This window comes from Enoplosus armatus, chromosome 14, assembly GCF_043641665.1.
Source record: "Enoplosus armatus isolate fEnoArm2 chromosome 14, fEnoArm2.hap1, whole genome shotgun sequence".
Taxonomy (NCBI): Eukaryota; Metazoa; Chordata; class Actinopteri; order Centrarchiformes; family Enoplosidae; genus Enoplosus; species Enoplosus armatus.
This window is the reverse complement of record NC_092193.1, coordinates 17,591,760-17,608,208: the sequence shown is the minus strand read 5'-3', so window position 1 is coordinate 17,608,208 and position 16,449 is coordinate 17,591,760. Positions and strand designations below refer to the sequence as shown.

Below are 16,449 nucleotides of genomic sequence, written 5' to 3'. Positions count from 1 at the left end.
CACATGTTTTACAATATAGTTGAATTGTATTATACGTACAGTTTGTATTCAATTAAATTGTTATTTTGTAAATATCTTGAGTTTTCTTTTTTGTGATTGACAGTGAAAATGTCCAATCGTCTGTTTAGCTTTGATGGCTGTCTGACCTCAACAACGGTCGTACATTAGTTGTCCCGCCTCCTGGTTGAGCCTCAGCAAAATAATGTAACGTAACGTTAACTCAGCATTATATGAACAGTAATTTAGATTTATTACCTTAAAAACGCGGTAGCCTAAGTGTGAAGAAGACTGTAAAGTAAGTTTGCCAAGACTTAAACAAAATGGTGAAACATCACAAATGACAAGGCGAGGAAAAAGTAGCTAACGTGTAACAGTTTTGTACACTTGCTGTAGCTAACTTAGTTGAGTGACGTTTTCTAACGTCGGTTTTGCTTTAATAAAGTGACAGTGTTGCATGGCGTTAACCTGCTGAATGTACGTTTTACAGTTTTACGGCTAAACTTCGAGCAACAGAGCCTATTTGAGTATGCTCCAGAGGTTCGCTGCGTCCCTGCGGCGGCCCGCTGCTGCTCCCCTCTCGGCGGCGGTGCGATGCGTGTCCTCGGGCACAGTGGACATCACGGTCCCGCTGAACTTCTGGGCTGGCAAGAGATGGACGAGCCGAGAAAAAAGCAACAAGGAAAATGTTTACGAACCTGCAACAGGTAAGCCACACAATTCTTTGACCTAAAAAAGCTGTCTATCGTTTGACATTATTGACACAGTTTCCTAACTGGACTTTGGTCACTGCTGTGTGAAGATGTCTGGTGATCTCTGGTCTGGGAACCCAATATCAGTTATTTTAACGTGTTATCTTAACTTTCTGAATACTTTCTAGCTGTCTTTCTACATAATACATTTTCTACAATTGACATTTACTTATCCAAGGAAAGTCAACCGTGCAGACATGCTGTTTTTCATCAACTCACTCCATTACATGCTGACCCATATAACTTTATATATCAATTTTGTCAGTCCTGGCCACTTCCAAGTGAAACCAGTTTTATGGCCCTGAGCAGCTTCAGTGGAGCAGAACCAAGTCATATGACCACATCCTAGCTATTATAATAATAATAAGAAGAAGAATAACACTTTATTTATATATTATCTTTCATACAGGGGGTGTAGCTCAAAGTGCTTTACACTAAATTGAAGAAACAAGATAATAAAAAAAAAGGGATTAAAACAAGTGCAAAAACTGCACGATAAAACCAAGCAATCAAATGAATAACAAGCAAAAGAGGCAGCAAATAGCAAGAACAGGTATGCTAAGAACAACAGAATATGAGAAACATAGAAATAAAACAAAGGAAGAGTGACAGTTAATTATAGCCTCTTGGTACCTAGTTTTAATTCAGACGTCTTAACTCCATTTGAGCTAGCACACAGCCTGTGCGCAGCTCACTCTTCAGGCACAATGATGCTCTTTTATGTTACGACTAATTCCATCATTGGAAAAGAAACATTCAAACCACATTAAATTCAGGCCTAGGCCTAGACTTAATTTCCTTCTTTATTGAAAGATGACTCACAATTGAACCAGTACTAATTGAAACAAACAAGGAAAGTGAGATGGACTTGCCAACCTTTTGTTTTTATATTTAACCTGTGTTCCACAGTTGTTTTCACCATCATATGTTTCACTTTGCAGGGCGAGTCCTGTGTCATTTGGAGCCGTGTGGTGCTGTGGAGGTCGATCAGGCTGTGAAGGCTGCCAAGTCTGCCTTTGGCCATTGGAGCAAAATGTCTGGGATGGAGAGGGCAAGGATCATGATAGAAGCTGCCCATGTCATTGAGGTGAGTTTTTTTGTTAATTTGTATGCTACTCTTGAGAACATGTACATTGACACAAAGACCACATAAGAATTGTAGCAGAGAGTATTTTGATCATAGGTCCTTGGCCTGGTTTCCTAAAAGCATTCAGTGTGCTGGTAATTTGATGGAGGCTCCCTTATGTCATGCATAACACACACCTCTAGAGTGGGAATCACCAAACACTGAATACATTTAAGTCTTGAAACTAAGTTACAGCCTGTTCCACACAATCAACATCTTTATTGTCTCAGCTGGACATTTGAAGACATCAAAACTCCACCAACACTGGTATTAAAAGAACAACTCTGGTGAATGTTTATCTCTTTCCATAACTCGTCTCATTATCTACATGTCTTCCTTTGTGATTAGCACACATTTTACCATGAAACTCAATAGGTGGCAATAGCTTCCACCCAAATTCATTGGACTTCTTGAAAACGGTGTCCTGTTTTGTACATCAGAGATGGACCCAGGATGTTATGTAACAATTATACTAATAAGATGTATTACACTTACACTGGCTTTCATGCACAGAGCAGGAGAGAGGAGATAGCTGAAATGGAGGTGGTCAACAATGGGAAGTCCATCACAGAGGCCCGTCTGGATGTGGACTCTGCCAGACTGTGTATAGAGTACTATGCTGGGCTGGCCAGCACTCTGGCAGGTTGGTACAATACAACTCTCTTTCATTAGTTATGTGTTTTCCCACCTTCCAAGGATCTGGAGGCAGGAAGCAAATAAAGTAGAAGAAAAGGCTTTATGCAAAAACGTTATGGCATACATTATCCAGATTTCCAGTGTCAGCACTAAAACCAAAAAAAAAAAAAATGTCACCTTTCATTTGTCAAGGCCAGCATGTCCAGCTGCCGGGGGGATCCTTTGCCTACACCCGCAGGGAGCCTCTGGGAGTCTGTGTCGGCATCGGTGCTTGGAATTATCCTTTTCAGATAGCAGCCTGGAAATCAGCTCCAGCCCTGGCCTGTGGTATGGGACACTTCTAAAGTTGTTGAGACATAAATGATTACCTTTATGACACCTGAATTATTTCCTCTGTCAGGAATTGTTTGTGTTTTATTTATCAGAATATTTCAAAAACTGCCCTATAGAATAAATAACATTTGTGAAGAAGTTAGATCAAGGAAAAACGTAAGGGTTTTGGGTTTGGATAACCCCGTCATGCAGCAATTTATAAAGCACTTTACATATTGGCCCATAACTTCTGAACAGTAAGGCAGGAAAAAAAATCCTGGGGTCTTCAATTGCAGGTGAAACCATCATTATAGGCAGCCTTAACAGATTGTCCACCCAAACATCTCCTACAACTTGTATACAATCTTTACCATTTTCCTGTTTCTGTTTCTTGGCTTGGTGCTATAACACTTAAATATATTGTGTAATTGCAGCCAAATTAAAATGACAGATATACATGTTTACCCTGAACAATCCTGAACAATGTAATGGCACTTCAGCAACATAATGAATTTAAATGGCCGTGAGTCTGTGTCTTCGCATAAGTCTTCACAATTTCTTGATGTAACAAGCCCTAACATTCACAGTATAGGTATAGTCTCAAAATCACAGCCACTGTCAATGTCTATCACTATGTGCATTTAATATACATCTAATTCAGACGATTGTGCTTGACATAGGTATAGTAGTGCTTTGTGCTGTAGTTGATTAGATGAGTCAAACAATGACTCTTACCTACCTGTTATCTGTTTGTTCTCTTCCTGTCATCATAAAATAGGCAACTCCATGGTGTACAAGCCATCACCAGTGACGCCTGTGACAGCGGTCATGCTGGCGGAGATCTACGCCGAGGCTGGAGCTCCAGAGGGGCTGTTCAACGTGGTGCAGGGCGGCCAGGAGACCGGCAGCCTACTCTGCCACCACCCTGACGTCGCTAAGGTGTCCTTCACTGGGAGTGTGCCCACAGGCAAGAAGGTCAGTGCTATTTAGGATTTGTAGATTTAGCGTTGAGGATGATGGGGTCTGTCTCTTCTGTCCTAATCTGAATAATCAATGGATACCCTTCCATGTGGCTTTGACCCACAGATTATGGAGATGGCATCCAAGGGGGTGAAGCCTGTGACTCTGGAGCTTGGCGGGAAATCTCCTCTGCTCATCTTTCAGGACTGTGATCTGGAGAACGCTGTGAAGGGAGCTCTCATGGCCAACTTCCTGTCTCAAGGCCAGGTAGATTCTGCGTTCCGCTTTGTATATTACATGTCGTACATATGCTATTACATTTTAGCTTCTTAGCTACATGTGCTAACACAATGCCAACTTGTGTTCTCAGATCTAAATGTGGAAGCATAGTATTTTATTTGATTAAATGTATCACAGGTCTGTAGCAACGGCACAAGGGTCTTTGTTCAGAGGGATATTCTGCCTGAGTTTTTGGAGGAGGTGGTGAAGAGGACCCGGGCAATCGAGATAGGAGATCCACTACTAGAGAGCACTCGAATGGGAGCACTGGTCAACCGACAACACCAGGAAAAAGTCCTGTCCTTTGTTGATCAGGCAAAGAAAGAGGTAAGTCCTAATAACTTATTTTGCTTTGTCAGCAGTATGCCAACGGGCATGTGTGCAGCAACTTAAATTTAGACCTTGATGTCAAGTGTTTGTTGTTTCTAGGGAGCTACAGTGTTGTGCGGAGGTGAACCTTTTGTCCCATCAGATCCCAAACTCAGAGGTGGATACTACATGACTCCATGTGTATTGAGTAAGACTTCCACACAGTGCATTCAGAAGATATACAACTTTTTTTCCACAGTTGCAGACTGTTTTATTCCTCTTTCAGTTTGGACTGCAACATCACATACTGTTTTTCCTCGTATAGGTGACTGCACAGATGAGATGACCTGTGTGAGAGAGGAGATCTTTGGTCCTGTCATGTCTGTGCTGTCCTTTGAAACAGAAGAGGAGGTGCTGCAGAGAGCCAATGACACCACCATGGGTCTGGCTGCTGGAGTTTTCACCAGGTAGGTCTGTGGTGAGACATCTAGGGCAACCTCACAGGCTAATAATCGGGATTTCTGACCCATGATTGTCTTAAACCTTTCTGAAGAATCTAGATTTAAGTTGAACGTAGCAAAATGATCAGTAGTAGAAGCAAAAAAATATAGGCCAATTGACCTCTTGTTTTGTGTCTGTAGGGATGTGAGGCGAGCCCATCGTGTGGTGGAACACCTCAAGGCTGGTTCCTGTTTCATCAACAACTACAACATCACTCCTGTGGAGGTGCCCTTTGGAGGCTTCAAAATGTCAGGTACAGTCTGGTTGTTCGCACACAGACCAGGAGCCAAACATCACTGGTCAAGTTATTTGAATGATCCAAGTCCACTACGTGACTATGCCAAAAAAGAAAATACATGACATTGTGCTCCCTTGCAAAGTCTAATACAGCACCATCACCAAACAACATCAGTAGCTAATCTGATCCTTGTGGAGATCCTTAGACTAAGTAAACTTCTAATCTTTACAGGCATCGGCCGGGAGAACGGCCAGGTGACGATTGAATACTACTCCCAGCTGAAGACCGTGTTTGTGGAGATGGGAGATGTGGACAGCTTATTCTAAGACACACACACATCGAAAGGAAGATGGAGCTGTAACACTGACCCAGAGACTGAAACAGATGGTCTGGACCAGAACAACGCTTCCATCACTCAGGGAAAGACCATCAATCGTTAGTACTCAAAGTGATGAGAAGCCTTCATGAAGGGAGCTGGAGTGCTGAAAATAATATGCAATGATATTTCTCAATATTTCCTGAATGTGAGGTCAATGTAACACAGAGGCAATCTGAAACAAATAGCTATGGAAATATGAGATAGTGGAAATTTTGAGAATTGAGTCCACATTTGAATTAACATTATCAAGTGAGCCAAATGGATCAAATTGAGGATTGCTCTCAGTATTCACTGATCCTTGATTGATTTCAGCTACTAAAGCATAGACATGCGTTGCATATTGTGATACATGATTTGCACTGTATGTTTTCTTTCTTAATATATTCTGTGATCCATGTACAGACCATTTTTACAACGTACTAACAAAACAAAAATGTTTACAACTCAAGCTTTATTACTTACAGTACACATCAATATATTTTTATACACACAAAGTACTAAAACGATGAAGCACTTTGAACATTGTATTGATTCAATTCATCTAGATTGTACACTTCATGTACGCTTTTTGTACAATGTTGTCTAAATCAGAACTGTGTCAGTGACATCCTGCCTTGTGGGTAGAGGTAATTATGTAAAGAACCGGTCTAACACATTTGCTTGTCAAATCAATTGTAACATAACATGAAACAGTGTTTAACGTTGCAATAAAATGAAGTAATAGTTCATGTTTGTTTTTACATTACACAGAGCTTTTGGTTTGTGCAATGTCGCGGCTAAATTCTTCTTTTCTTCCTCGGCAGATTTTTAGCGGCTGCGTTTCTCTAAGATAGACAAAAGAGACGATCACCTGTCCAGTTGGCTATTACAATTCATGAGCAGTTCTAATAAGCCGTGATTTGTTGTATTTTTCTGTAACCTGCATACACATACAATATAATCATGTCCCTAGTACAACTGTACCTTCGCCAAAGGTCGTGTAGGTTTCTTGAACTGTGCAGACTCTGTTTAAAGGAAAGTGAACAGTGTAAAGCCTTTCATAAATTTCACAGTTTTGTGACAGTGGCAGCACATAGACTTACCATCTTCAGAAGGTAGATCCTCTTCCTCAAACATTTTCTTACGAGGATCCTGTAACCAGGTGTTAACAGGTAATTATAATAAACTGCACCAACTGAAAAAGTCTTGGTTACGTGAGAGAACTGACGAGATTTAACAAGAATGATCTAGATTGAGCACTTCATGAGAAAAAGAGGGAATGTTGTGCTTGATTACAGTGAGACGACTATGAAGCTGAAACCCAGCACTTGAATAATCCTCTCTCTGGACCCACCTTGATCCTCTCTGGAGGATTTCTCTGAGAAACCTGCTTGGTCTCCATCAGGTGGTTCCCCTCTTGAAGCTTCTCCAGCTGGCCTTGCTCCGCTGACACGCGCACTCTCAAGGTGTGGAAGGCCGTTTGCACCTCGCCCACCTTGAAGTGCACAGCCATGCCTTCAAACCAGAGGCTGTCGCATGTGCCCTCCTTGAAGCCGGGTGGCTGGTAGTCGGCAGGGGTGACTTTGAAGAAAGAGAGCAAGGCGAGATGTTTTTATACTGTGCAACCAAAAAAACAACACTAGATTTTTCATTCATTGTCATTTTGTTCGGCTGAGACATGAATGCGTCTTACTGTCATCATAATAGTAGAGCTTCATGGTGAGGTAGACATTGTTGGGGGGGACATCCAGGTTCTGCATGAGCAGGAAGAGCTTCCTGATGAGCAGCACCGAGGCCCTCTTGGTGTCCTCCAACGGCACCTGCATCTCCACATTGTTGTTCCTGTGGTTTCAGGGAGGTCATATCATCATTAATTCTATCACATGTGGAGGGCCTATCCAAATCACTGATGCAAAACACAGAGTGTCCGTCCAAACCTGAGTATGTCCATCTCTGGCCCCTTCTCAGTGTATTTGAATTTGAACTGGTATGACTCAATGATGCACTGCAAAAAGAGAAAAACAAATATAAATGTTTCTTACTGTTGATCAGACTGCACACAGGAATTATGTATGATTTGACAAAACATCGTGATTCCGTTCATAATCTGAACACATGATTCTGAGAGAACTTACATTAGGTTCATCTGGATTGGTGTACACCTAGATTGCAATGACATGTTGTACAGAGTTACTGTTCAATGTATCAGTGTGTTAACTTTAAATGTTGCCTTACTGCATTAATTTTCTTACCCCAATGAATACAATCTGGAGCTGTTAAGAGGACAACATTGAGTAGTAAAAGCAGCGTCAGTACTGATTTAAAATGGCAGACCAGATGAAACATTACAAATTCAAAGTATTCAAAGATGCATTCACTTACATACTGCTTCTCTAATGCATCGAAGCAGCCCATCATCCTGGAACAAACAAGATTGAACAGATTGAAAACATCAATTAGGATAAAAGATTGTGGCCTGCATACTAAAGTACTGCGGTACCATCTGCAATGTTACACTTTACCATTTCACAACTTTGCTGGCACCAGCTGTGTTGCAGTCTTCACGCAAAACTTTGATGCACAAATCTGGTGAAATGGCAAACAACGCGTGACAAACAGCATTTATTAATCTTTGATCAGGAGTAAGGATTACCACCATGATCCTGTAGATGTCAGTTCCTTTTCTATAGGATTTCTGGAACTAATTACACTATTTATTTGTTGTCATCAGTGTTCACCTTCCAGATATCTGGATCTGTAGGCATCCTCTGGAAAAATCCCTCTGAGGTAGGTGATGGAGGAGACTGCCACAGCCATCATCCTCTTGACGAAGACAAGGGACTCTTGCTCAGTTTTCAAGTCATTCGGGAATAAGCCTGTCCACTTTCAAATGTAAAACAGATCAACAAAGGCGTTGTAAAAAAGGAGAAAACTGCTGAACTACGTTTGACTTGTGACTTGGTGGCCACACGGCGGCGCAGTTGTCTACGTCAAGTGTCCTCCAGAAAATCATGTTAAACTTTGACTCATAAATACACAAACTATGTAAATCAAGTAAACATATTATCGTTAGCTAGTATGTGTCGTGGCCAAACCTCAGCAGTTTCCTCCTTGCTCTTCCTGACGCACATCTTCCCGGCTGCCATTTTCTCCTGTCCTGTAGCTGAGGGTTAGCTAAAATAGATATGCTAATGCTAACGATTAACCTAGCCAGCACTACCAATACATACAATACATCAACATTCAACCTCGGTTAATACAGCAGGCGCTAAAATTATATTAATGGCACCTTTCCTCCCAGGATTATGTTAATATTTTGCTCTATGCTCAGTCTAAGAAGCGTATCTCAATTCTAAACAGGTTAGGCCAAAGTTACTCAAACACAAGCCAGGAGTTCATACTTAGTCTTTCCCGCCACACGAGCTCAACGAGAGTGCCATAAGATGCCTCACTGTTTACTGTACATATATATATATGACCGGATGAGCATTTGCACATTTAATTGACTGATATTAATATTAAAAAAAAGTGGAATGACATTTAACGAATGGGCCGGAGTATGCATTTGGATTGAATTAATATTACATAAATATTACTTTACTTTATAAAAACGACGTCCTATTCTCCACTTAATTAAAGAGTGTGGTACACTAAAACAGTAGTCAGGGAGATGTAAATCAAAATCTGTCGGCACCCATGTAGTAATGAGGAGAGGTCTAATCAGCCAACTGAAATAAAAAACACACCTGTGTGGGCAACCTGCAGGAGCATTTGACAAAAAAAAAATTAAGCGTCTGGTCACCTGCTAGGGAAAATATTTATTTTAAACTTCACACATTACTCGAGGGTTTTTTTCAGCACAAGCCACCAGCTTATTTTAGATACTTTAGATTGGAGTTTATCTTCCACCAGTCTTATCATTTCTATGACTATGTGCTGTAATTGTTCACTGAGGTAATAGATGTGATAAATATTAAGGGAATCACAAAATAAACCCCAGACAATCCAACATGTACCTGGCTTGATACTACTAACACCACCAAAAAATAAAGTTTGAAGTAAATGTTTCTTTAGGAGTGTTATAAACTGTATCCTTTATTTTGATGAAATAAGGTGTTGTTCGCCTTTAAAAAAAACACAGTACAACATAATGGAGAGAAATGTTTGTGGCTTCCTTCCAATAACAATGCTTGTATGGTCCTTTGCATCTAGACAATAGTAAGGAATGACATGAAACAACAAACAGACATTTAGCTCAGTCGACAGTGAAGATAGCATATGTTACCGCAACATAATTACACAATTACATACTTTGGTCATAAGTGCACTATTCACTCTACAGACAACAAAACATACACAGCACGTTGACTACAAATGTTTCCTAACCACTTCTCCACAGGCACAGCGGCTGACTTAAATATTGTTCTCTGGAAATGTAATCTCTAAATGAAATCTCCTACAGCAGGCGGCAAACTCTGGCCTTGGGCTTATTACTGCTTGGAGAAGAAGTCTTTGCTCTTCTGGACGTCAGGTTTGATGGTGTCACTTCCTGGTTTCCAGCCGGCTGGGCAGACTGAAAAGATAAGACTGTAATGAGTCCTGGCCCGGTAGATGAAACAGTAAAGACGATGACGCACATATACATTATATGACCTTGGGTTTAAAGCAGGGAAATGCATCAAACCTGTGATTACATAATGTAAAATGTCTTTGTGCAAGACCATGCTTAATTATTGCCCTCCTTTAAGTCTACAGTCATTTCACAACTCTTGCAAAGGTCATGTGAACCTCACCGCTGATAACAATGTCAACCTTAAATAAGCCTTTATGGTCTTTGCCCTGTCTGACTAAATTCTTTCCAAACAGCCAACTTTGGATTGAAATAACGTAATGAGGTTAGAAGTACAACAGTGAAATTATCAAGACAACCATATTTGGGTCATGGAAAGCAAGGTGAGAGTAATTATATCATTCCCAGTGCAGCACATTTCTTTCAGTAACAGAACAGCGATATGCTACAGAATACATGACATACATGGCAGTGTGGTACAGCAGGAACTTACCCTCTCCGTGCTTGTCGGTGAACTGAAAGGCTTGGACTAAACGCATGGTCTCCTCAACAGAGCGTCCAACTGGGAGGTCGTTGATGGTGATCTGTCTCAGAATGCCCTTGTCATCAATGATGAACAGACCCCTGAAATAGAGACAAAGAACAGTTCATGAATCCCTGAAGGCTTAAGACCCAGAAGAAAGCAGTAGGCACCTTTAGGGTGGTCCATTTAATGACATGTTAAGAAAAGTGTACAATCTCCCTCGGGAAGCAAAAGCAACAGTAACTAACACTGGCTTTATTGTTTCTGATCTTTGTAGAAGCATACTGAATCAGCCCAAACCCACCTGTAGGCGATGCCCTCATCCTCTTTTAGGACACCATAATCTGTGGAGATGATGCGCCGTGTGTCAGATACCAGGGGAATCTTCATGGAACCCAGACCGCCCTGCTTACGAGGTGTGTTGGTCCTTTGAGAACATAAACCAAAAAAAGGAAAAGTGAGGTGGTTGCAATCACGCAATTACTGTGTATGCTTAAAATATAAAGCAGTGTAATTACCATGCAAAATGGGAGAAGTGTGAGTCAACAGAGGCGGCGATGACCTCACAGCCGATCTTCCTGAAATCGTCAGCAGCATCACTGAAAGCGATGATCTCAGTTGGACACACAAAGGTGAAGTCCAGTGGATAAAAGAAAAAGACGACATATTTCCCTGCACCAAAAGAAAAGAAAACCAATAAGGCTACTGCGTTTGCTATGGCAATTACAGGCTCATTCATTCTAGTCTTTAGTAGTGTAAATGAATGTCTATTCAATATGTCGTGGGAGCACAAAGCAGTGGATCACAGTCCAGAAGAGGACGTCATCAAAGCACATCCTCCACTCAACAGAGGATGGGACACAGGTTGAGGAGTACCTCTGTAGTCTGACAGCTTCAGGTCCTTGAACTGTCCATCTTGCATCACCGCTTTGGCTGTGAAGTCTGGGGCCAGCTTTCCAATTTGTGCCTTGCCTGCAGCCATCTTCAGTCTGACCAAATTACAGAAGAAGAAAACAGTTCATGTAACACACAATCTCTTCTAAAATCACAACTGTGCATTGTTTCATGTGTGACATCATGGATAAACCGTAACCCTTCCTCATTTACAGCACAAGGAAATTAGGCCTCTTTTATATAGAACATCAACCCAACTGTACAATTGATCCGTCCCATTTTAGCCCTGCAAATAATGATTATTGTCCACCTGATCTACTGACTACTATTATCTCAATTAATCAGGTAATTGTTTTGTCTATAAAATGTCTGAAAACAGTGAAAAATGTCTATCACATTTTCAGAGCCCACTGTGACATATCGAATTGAAATGTATTTGCTATTATATAACATAAAAGGAAAGCACAAATCCTCACATTTGAGAAGCCGTTGCCAGTAATGTTTACCATTTTTTGCTCATAAAGTGATCAACCAATTATCAGAATAGTTGGCCATTCATTTTCAGTCTATCTTCATATCAGTTCATCATCTCATAATGTCAGCTCTTGTGCATTTACCATAGAAGATGAATGCATTTGCTGGTCTGACAAAACAAGATATCTTTTGACATCACCTTTGACTTTTAATTATAATGGGCATTTCCACTATTTCTTGACAGATGAAAGACAACGATGAATGAGCTAATCGCCAAAAAACGAATAATCAATTATTCGTTGCAGCCCAAGTGAAGCAAATAAAGTTTTGATATAAAACATGTCTTCATGAGAGTGAAGCCATTCTTGTAGAACTATACACATATTAGTGGCACATGGAAGCAGGAACATGTGTAATACTGTTTATAATACACTGTTAAATAATAGTTATTATGAAACCACCACAGACTGTATTAAAGCCAGAGACAGGCTTTAATACAGCACATTTTTAATTAAGGCTCATCCTGCACTCAAACCTCAGCTCACTCTGCTGTTGTTTGAGCACCGAAACCGAAGAGCCATTTTCACTTCTTCTCTGCTTAAATTCACCGGTGTTTCCGCATTTAGATATTTGCTACTATCTTAAAGCAAATCCCTGCTACCTTTTCAGGAGTTCGTCAATTAATACGCCCGAGTACGTTTTAGTATTTCACTGGCTAACATCAACTGACGCACCAAAAATGTCGAGTTTTTCTTTTATTGAGACTTGGGCTGAGAGTAACCTAAAGTTATAGTCCTTTCTTTCAGTGAACAAAAACAAACTATCGACGACTTAAGCTGTTCCTTAACTCTTTAATACTTGTGAAAAACCTCGGTAATTCAGAATAAACAACAAAATCACCTTGTGAAAAACCACTTGTTGAACTGTGAATTCAGCTACAGCTACGCAACTAAAGAACAAAACAAACCGAACACTTTAAACAACGAAAACAAACTTCAACTGTAAAACAGCATGAGAAAATCATAATTCAATATATTTGTGTAACACATACCTCAGTTTGGGTCACACCACACTAACAGACACAGGAGAGGAGTGCAAGACCTGACTGACTCGATTGGGGGATTTATACCACGGCTCACTTCTCGCGATAGGATTGTTCAGAACGTGACCACAGCCCACTTCAGTCCAGTCTTCCACTCTCTTTCAACCACCCACTACACAGCATGACTTTGCAGTTTTCCTTGTCACTTTACTGGGAATTTTTACTCTTGTGAAACCACATCAATCAAATCAATCAATAGTAAGGAAGACGAGGCCTCCAGGAAATATTCTTCAGACTTCAGACAGTTATTTAACAACACTGTGGGGCATCTCTGACCTGATATTTCATTCATTTTCAGATGTATAGGGCAACCCTCCGTCTCTAGATTAGTTCTACAGCCAGTTGTGGTGCATAACACTGATTGTATTAATATGAAACTCAAACAAGAGCAGGTCTCAAATGGCTTGCAGGGGTCACAGAGTCATGAGGTTTCATCATATGACTCAGCCTCTTTCAGGATGCAGAGCCAATCCATTGTCATCATGAACATGCATTAAACAATACCTTCACGTTGTTGCTGCAACCTCTGCTCTCTATTGTAGCCTGTTGCCTCGTGCCTTATCAATGCTTTTCTAATTTGATTTCCTGCTCAGGAAGTAAAGCACTGGAAGAACCCCATACAACCCACATTTTTTATTTTGTCTTTCAACAAGTTTGCTTGGTGTAATGTTCAAGTTTAAAACAGGCTTTTTCCAATTTAGCACATGTATAGCCTACTGCCCGGGACTGACAGCCTTACACATAGCTTTGAAGAAGAACGTGAAGCTTATAATCTGTGTCAGTGTTTTTCTTTTTGCATTGTGATAGGGAATTGTCATTAAAGCACTTTCAGAGGAAACTCATTTTCCATGCTAACAAACAGCAGTTCACAAAACAGATAAAAACAATAGCAACAGCACGCACATATAGTTTTTAAACATATAAATAGCTGTAACACATTGCATGTTTGAAATATTCTTTATTGTATTAAGCTCTGTAACACCGTTGCTTGTGCTGGCCAGTTTCCCCCGTGCTTCCTGGATTGTCACTTTCAAACTATTTAGTTATTTAAGGTGGGACGTGCTGCATGAGGCGGTGCACTGTTGCAACATCTTGTACTTACTCTGTGGGCTGCAGAGGGCATTTTTCGCTCTCATTTCCTGCTCACCACTGCTATATTTACTGAATGACTTGGCTGAGGAACAGCAACTTTCGTCTTTGCATTTTCACACTGGCACCAGTTTCTATAATGAAATCCGTCTATCCGTTAGATACATAATATTATTAACATAATTTGTTAATAATATTTTGAAGGTGCAAAACAATATTCTTTGAGTTCATTTTTTTATGTCTGTCTGTCTCTTAATTTGTCACATCTCATAAGTTCTATTGACAGTAAGTAATAGTTTTCTGGGCCCAGGAGGTCTATCTTGTTGATTGGTTATGTCATATGAGCCTCTCCTCTTTAATGATTGGCTGTATGTTCCTGATGTCACACTGAGAGGTGTTGATCTGTCAACTCCACAAGACAGTTGTTAAGACTCAGAATCAGGACTTAGCTTTATAGTTCATAAGAAATTATGTGCATTTTCCCCATTAATGATATCTGTTGTTCCCAAATGTTCACCGACCATAGTGAACTGTAAACCTCAGATTGTTGGACAGAAGTGTAAAGCTCTGACAGCTAACTGAAAGTATCCAAACATATTTTCCATGTCGGACATACACCCAAGCCTAATTTACTGCACGTGACAACCAGCCTTGTGTGTGACAACTACTTCACTAGAAGAAGAGACAAAACAATGAAAGGGAAGTAAAGCTGGTTTCACAGTGCCACATATTGTAGGTCGTGGGTGTAGTTGTCAAACTAGCTGATAGTAGATCGAGTCAACTAAAGGCAATCATCCTTTTTGTATCCTTTAGTGACCATAATGCCAAATTCCTAACACCAAAAGTACGATTTTATAGCCAATCTTACTACATAACAAATCAAGATGCTGACAGATTTATTTCAGGAGATGAAGCTCTATGTACTGTATGTTTTCAAACCATTTGTAGATAAGTGAAACCTGCATTGTTTTTCAGAATATTAGTTCACCTGAGTCTATATAAGCTGGACAGACAGAGGTTGCTGTTATCTGCTCAAACAGCACCCTGCACCTTGCCGCCTTTCTCCACTGTCACAGAGTAATGTCTTTGCATGCCGTTGCCATGGGCACCGCATCAAGGGCCAGATAAGAGGGGGACACACAATAACCTCCTTTTAGAAGCACCGCTGAGGGCTACTGATCAAACGTTGCCCTGTGTTTGGTTCCTGTCTCACAATATGCCCATAATTAGTGCATCTGCTCCTCTGCTAATTCCAAAGCAACTGCATGTTTAAAGGGCACTTGTGTGTCCAACATCATGGTCACATTCAGCTGTGCAAAATATCAAAACAGTTGCAAGGATGCGATGGTGGATTGAAGTATTAGTACTCTTGATGCAGTATTGGTAAATGAATGCATCCTGTGTTTTCTTTGAGAAATTCCCCAAGAACATGCGCAAAAAGGTTATATAGGCTTCACATGTTGCGTTCAAAGGATATTTCAAAGTGTTTCAAAAAACATTTGGAGGAAATGTACATTTTGACAAGAAAAGAAAAATACAAGAAAAATACAGAGGGCAGCTGGTTAGCTTAGCTTAGCATAAAGACTGGGAAAAGAACTAGCCTGGCTCAGTCTGAAGGTAACAAAATCTGCCTACCAGCACCTCTTAAATTCAAACACATTATATCTCTTTTGTTTAAGTAATACACATTCTGAACAAATATGAGAGTATCAATCTTCTCGTCTTACTCTCTGCAAATGTAAAACTATTCCTTTAATGATACAAATATACTTCCGTACTCTTTAACAGTGAATGAAAAAATATGATGCTGCAAGGCAGGTTGGGTACATACCGTAAACTATGGAGAACTGTGAAAAATACTTTGTATAGTCTTCAATCTTCTGCAATATTGGCTTTTACCTAAAATATATTCCTCAAGAATATATCCACTCAAACTGATTGCTTATGACTGAAAAGATTTTTAACTGAACGAGCTTTGGAGTGCTGTGTTGGTAGATTTTATTGTGAAATTATAGCTGTTGAAGCAGCTTCTCTAATGATTAGGATTGTCTCGGTGTGAGGTTGATTGGATGCCAGGTCCAGACTTGTCTTGACAAGGCAGCCACAGTGGAGTCAGCAGGAGGAGCTCAGAGGGGAGCTGGACTACCCCTGTCCTCACAGCAGGACATGACAGCAGTACACTGTGTGTGTACACAAACTGAGAAATACATGCGCACACACACACACACACACACACACACACATACATATACGGTACCACCATCACCTCATTCACTCATCAGTTCTATAGTGAAAAGCTTTGATAAAACCGTTGCACACAGTAGTGGTA

The 16,449-nt window shown here is 40.5% G+C and overlaps 3 protein-coding genes across 3 annotated transcripts; 1 reads left to right on the top strand and 2 right to left on the bottom strand.

Moving 5' to 3' along the window:
• The first annotated feature begins 526 nt into the window (after nucleotides 1-526).
• aldh9a1b (aldehyde dehydrogenase 9 family, member A1b) lies at nucleotides 527-6,211 on the top strand. Its single transcript, XM_070918934.1, has 11 exons — nucleotides 527-704; nucleotides 1,691-1,836; nucleotides 2,389-2,518; nucleotides 2,704-2,838; nucleotides 3,602-3,798; nucleotides 3,910-4,050; nucleotides 4,201-4,389; nucleotides 4,492-4,579; nucleotides 4,697-4,838; nucleotides 5,013-5,125; nucleotides 5,342-6,211. Exons 1-11 carry the CDS (start codon nucleotides 527-529, stop codon nucleotides 5,434-5,436), a joined length of 1,554 nt encoding a protein of 517 aa, XP_070775035.1. The 3' UTR covers nucleotides 5,437-6,211.
• Nucleotides 6,212-6,265: 54 nt separating this feature from the next.
• zte38 (zebrafish testis-expressed 38) lies at nucleotides 6,266-8,614 on the bottom strand. The gene is made up of 12 exons (XM_070919612.1): nucleotides 8,564-8,614; nucleotides 8,207-8,351; nucleotides 7,991-8,054; nucleotides 7,851-7,887; nucleotides 7,721-7,741; nucleotides 7,604-7,630; nucleotides 7,406-7,473; nucleotides 7,162-7,310; nucleotides 6,823-7,049; nucleotides 6,572-6,620; nucleotides 6,453-6,493; nucleotides 6,266-6,313 (listed from the first exon to the last, which is right to left on the bottom strand). The coding sequence occupies exons 1-12, from the start codon at nucleotides 8,612-8,614 to the stop codon at nucleotides 6,266-6,268; spliced, it is 927 nt and encodes a 308-aa protein (XP_070775713.1).
• A 931-nt stretch (nucleotides 8,615-9,545) lies between these two features.
• On the bottom strand, nucleotides 9,546-13,043 carry prdx1 (peroxiredoxin 1). The gene is made up of 6 exons (XM_070918274.1): nucleotides 12,981-13,043; nucleotides 11,438-11,550; nucleotides 11,080-11,233; nucleotides 10,866-10,988; nucleotides 10,532-10,662; nucleotides 9,546-10,041 (listed from the first exon to the last, which is right to left on the bottom strand). Exons 2-6 carry the CDS (start codon nucleotides 11,541-11,543, stop codon nucleotides 9,959-9,961), a joined length of 597 nt encoding a protein of 198 aa, XP_070774375.1. The 5' UTR covers nucleotides 11,544-11,550; nucleotides 12,981-13,043; the 3' UTR covers nucleotides 9,546-9,958.
• Nucleotides 13,044-16,449: the final 3,406 nt, after the last annotated feature.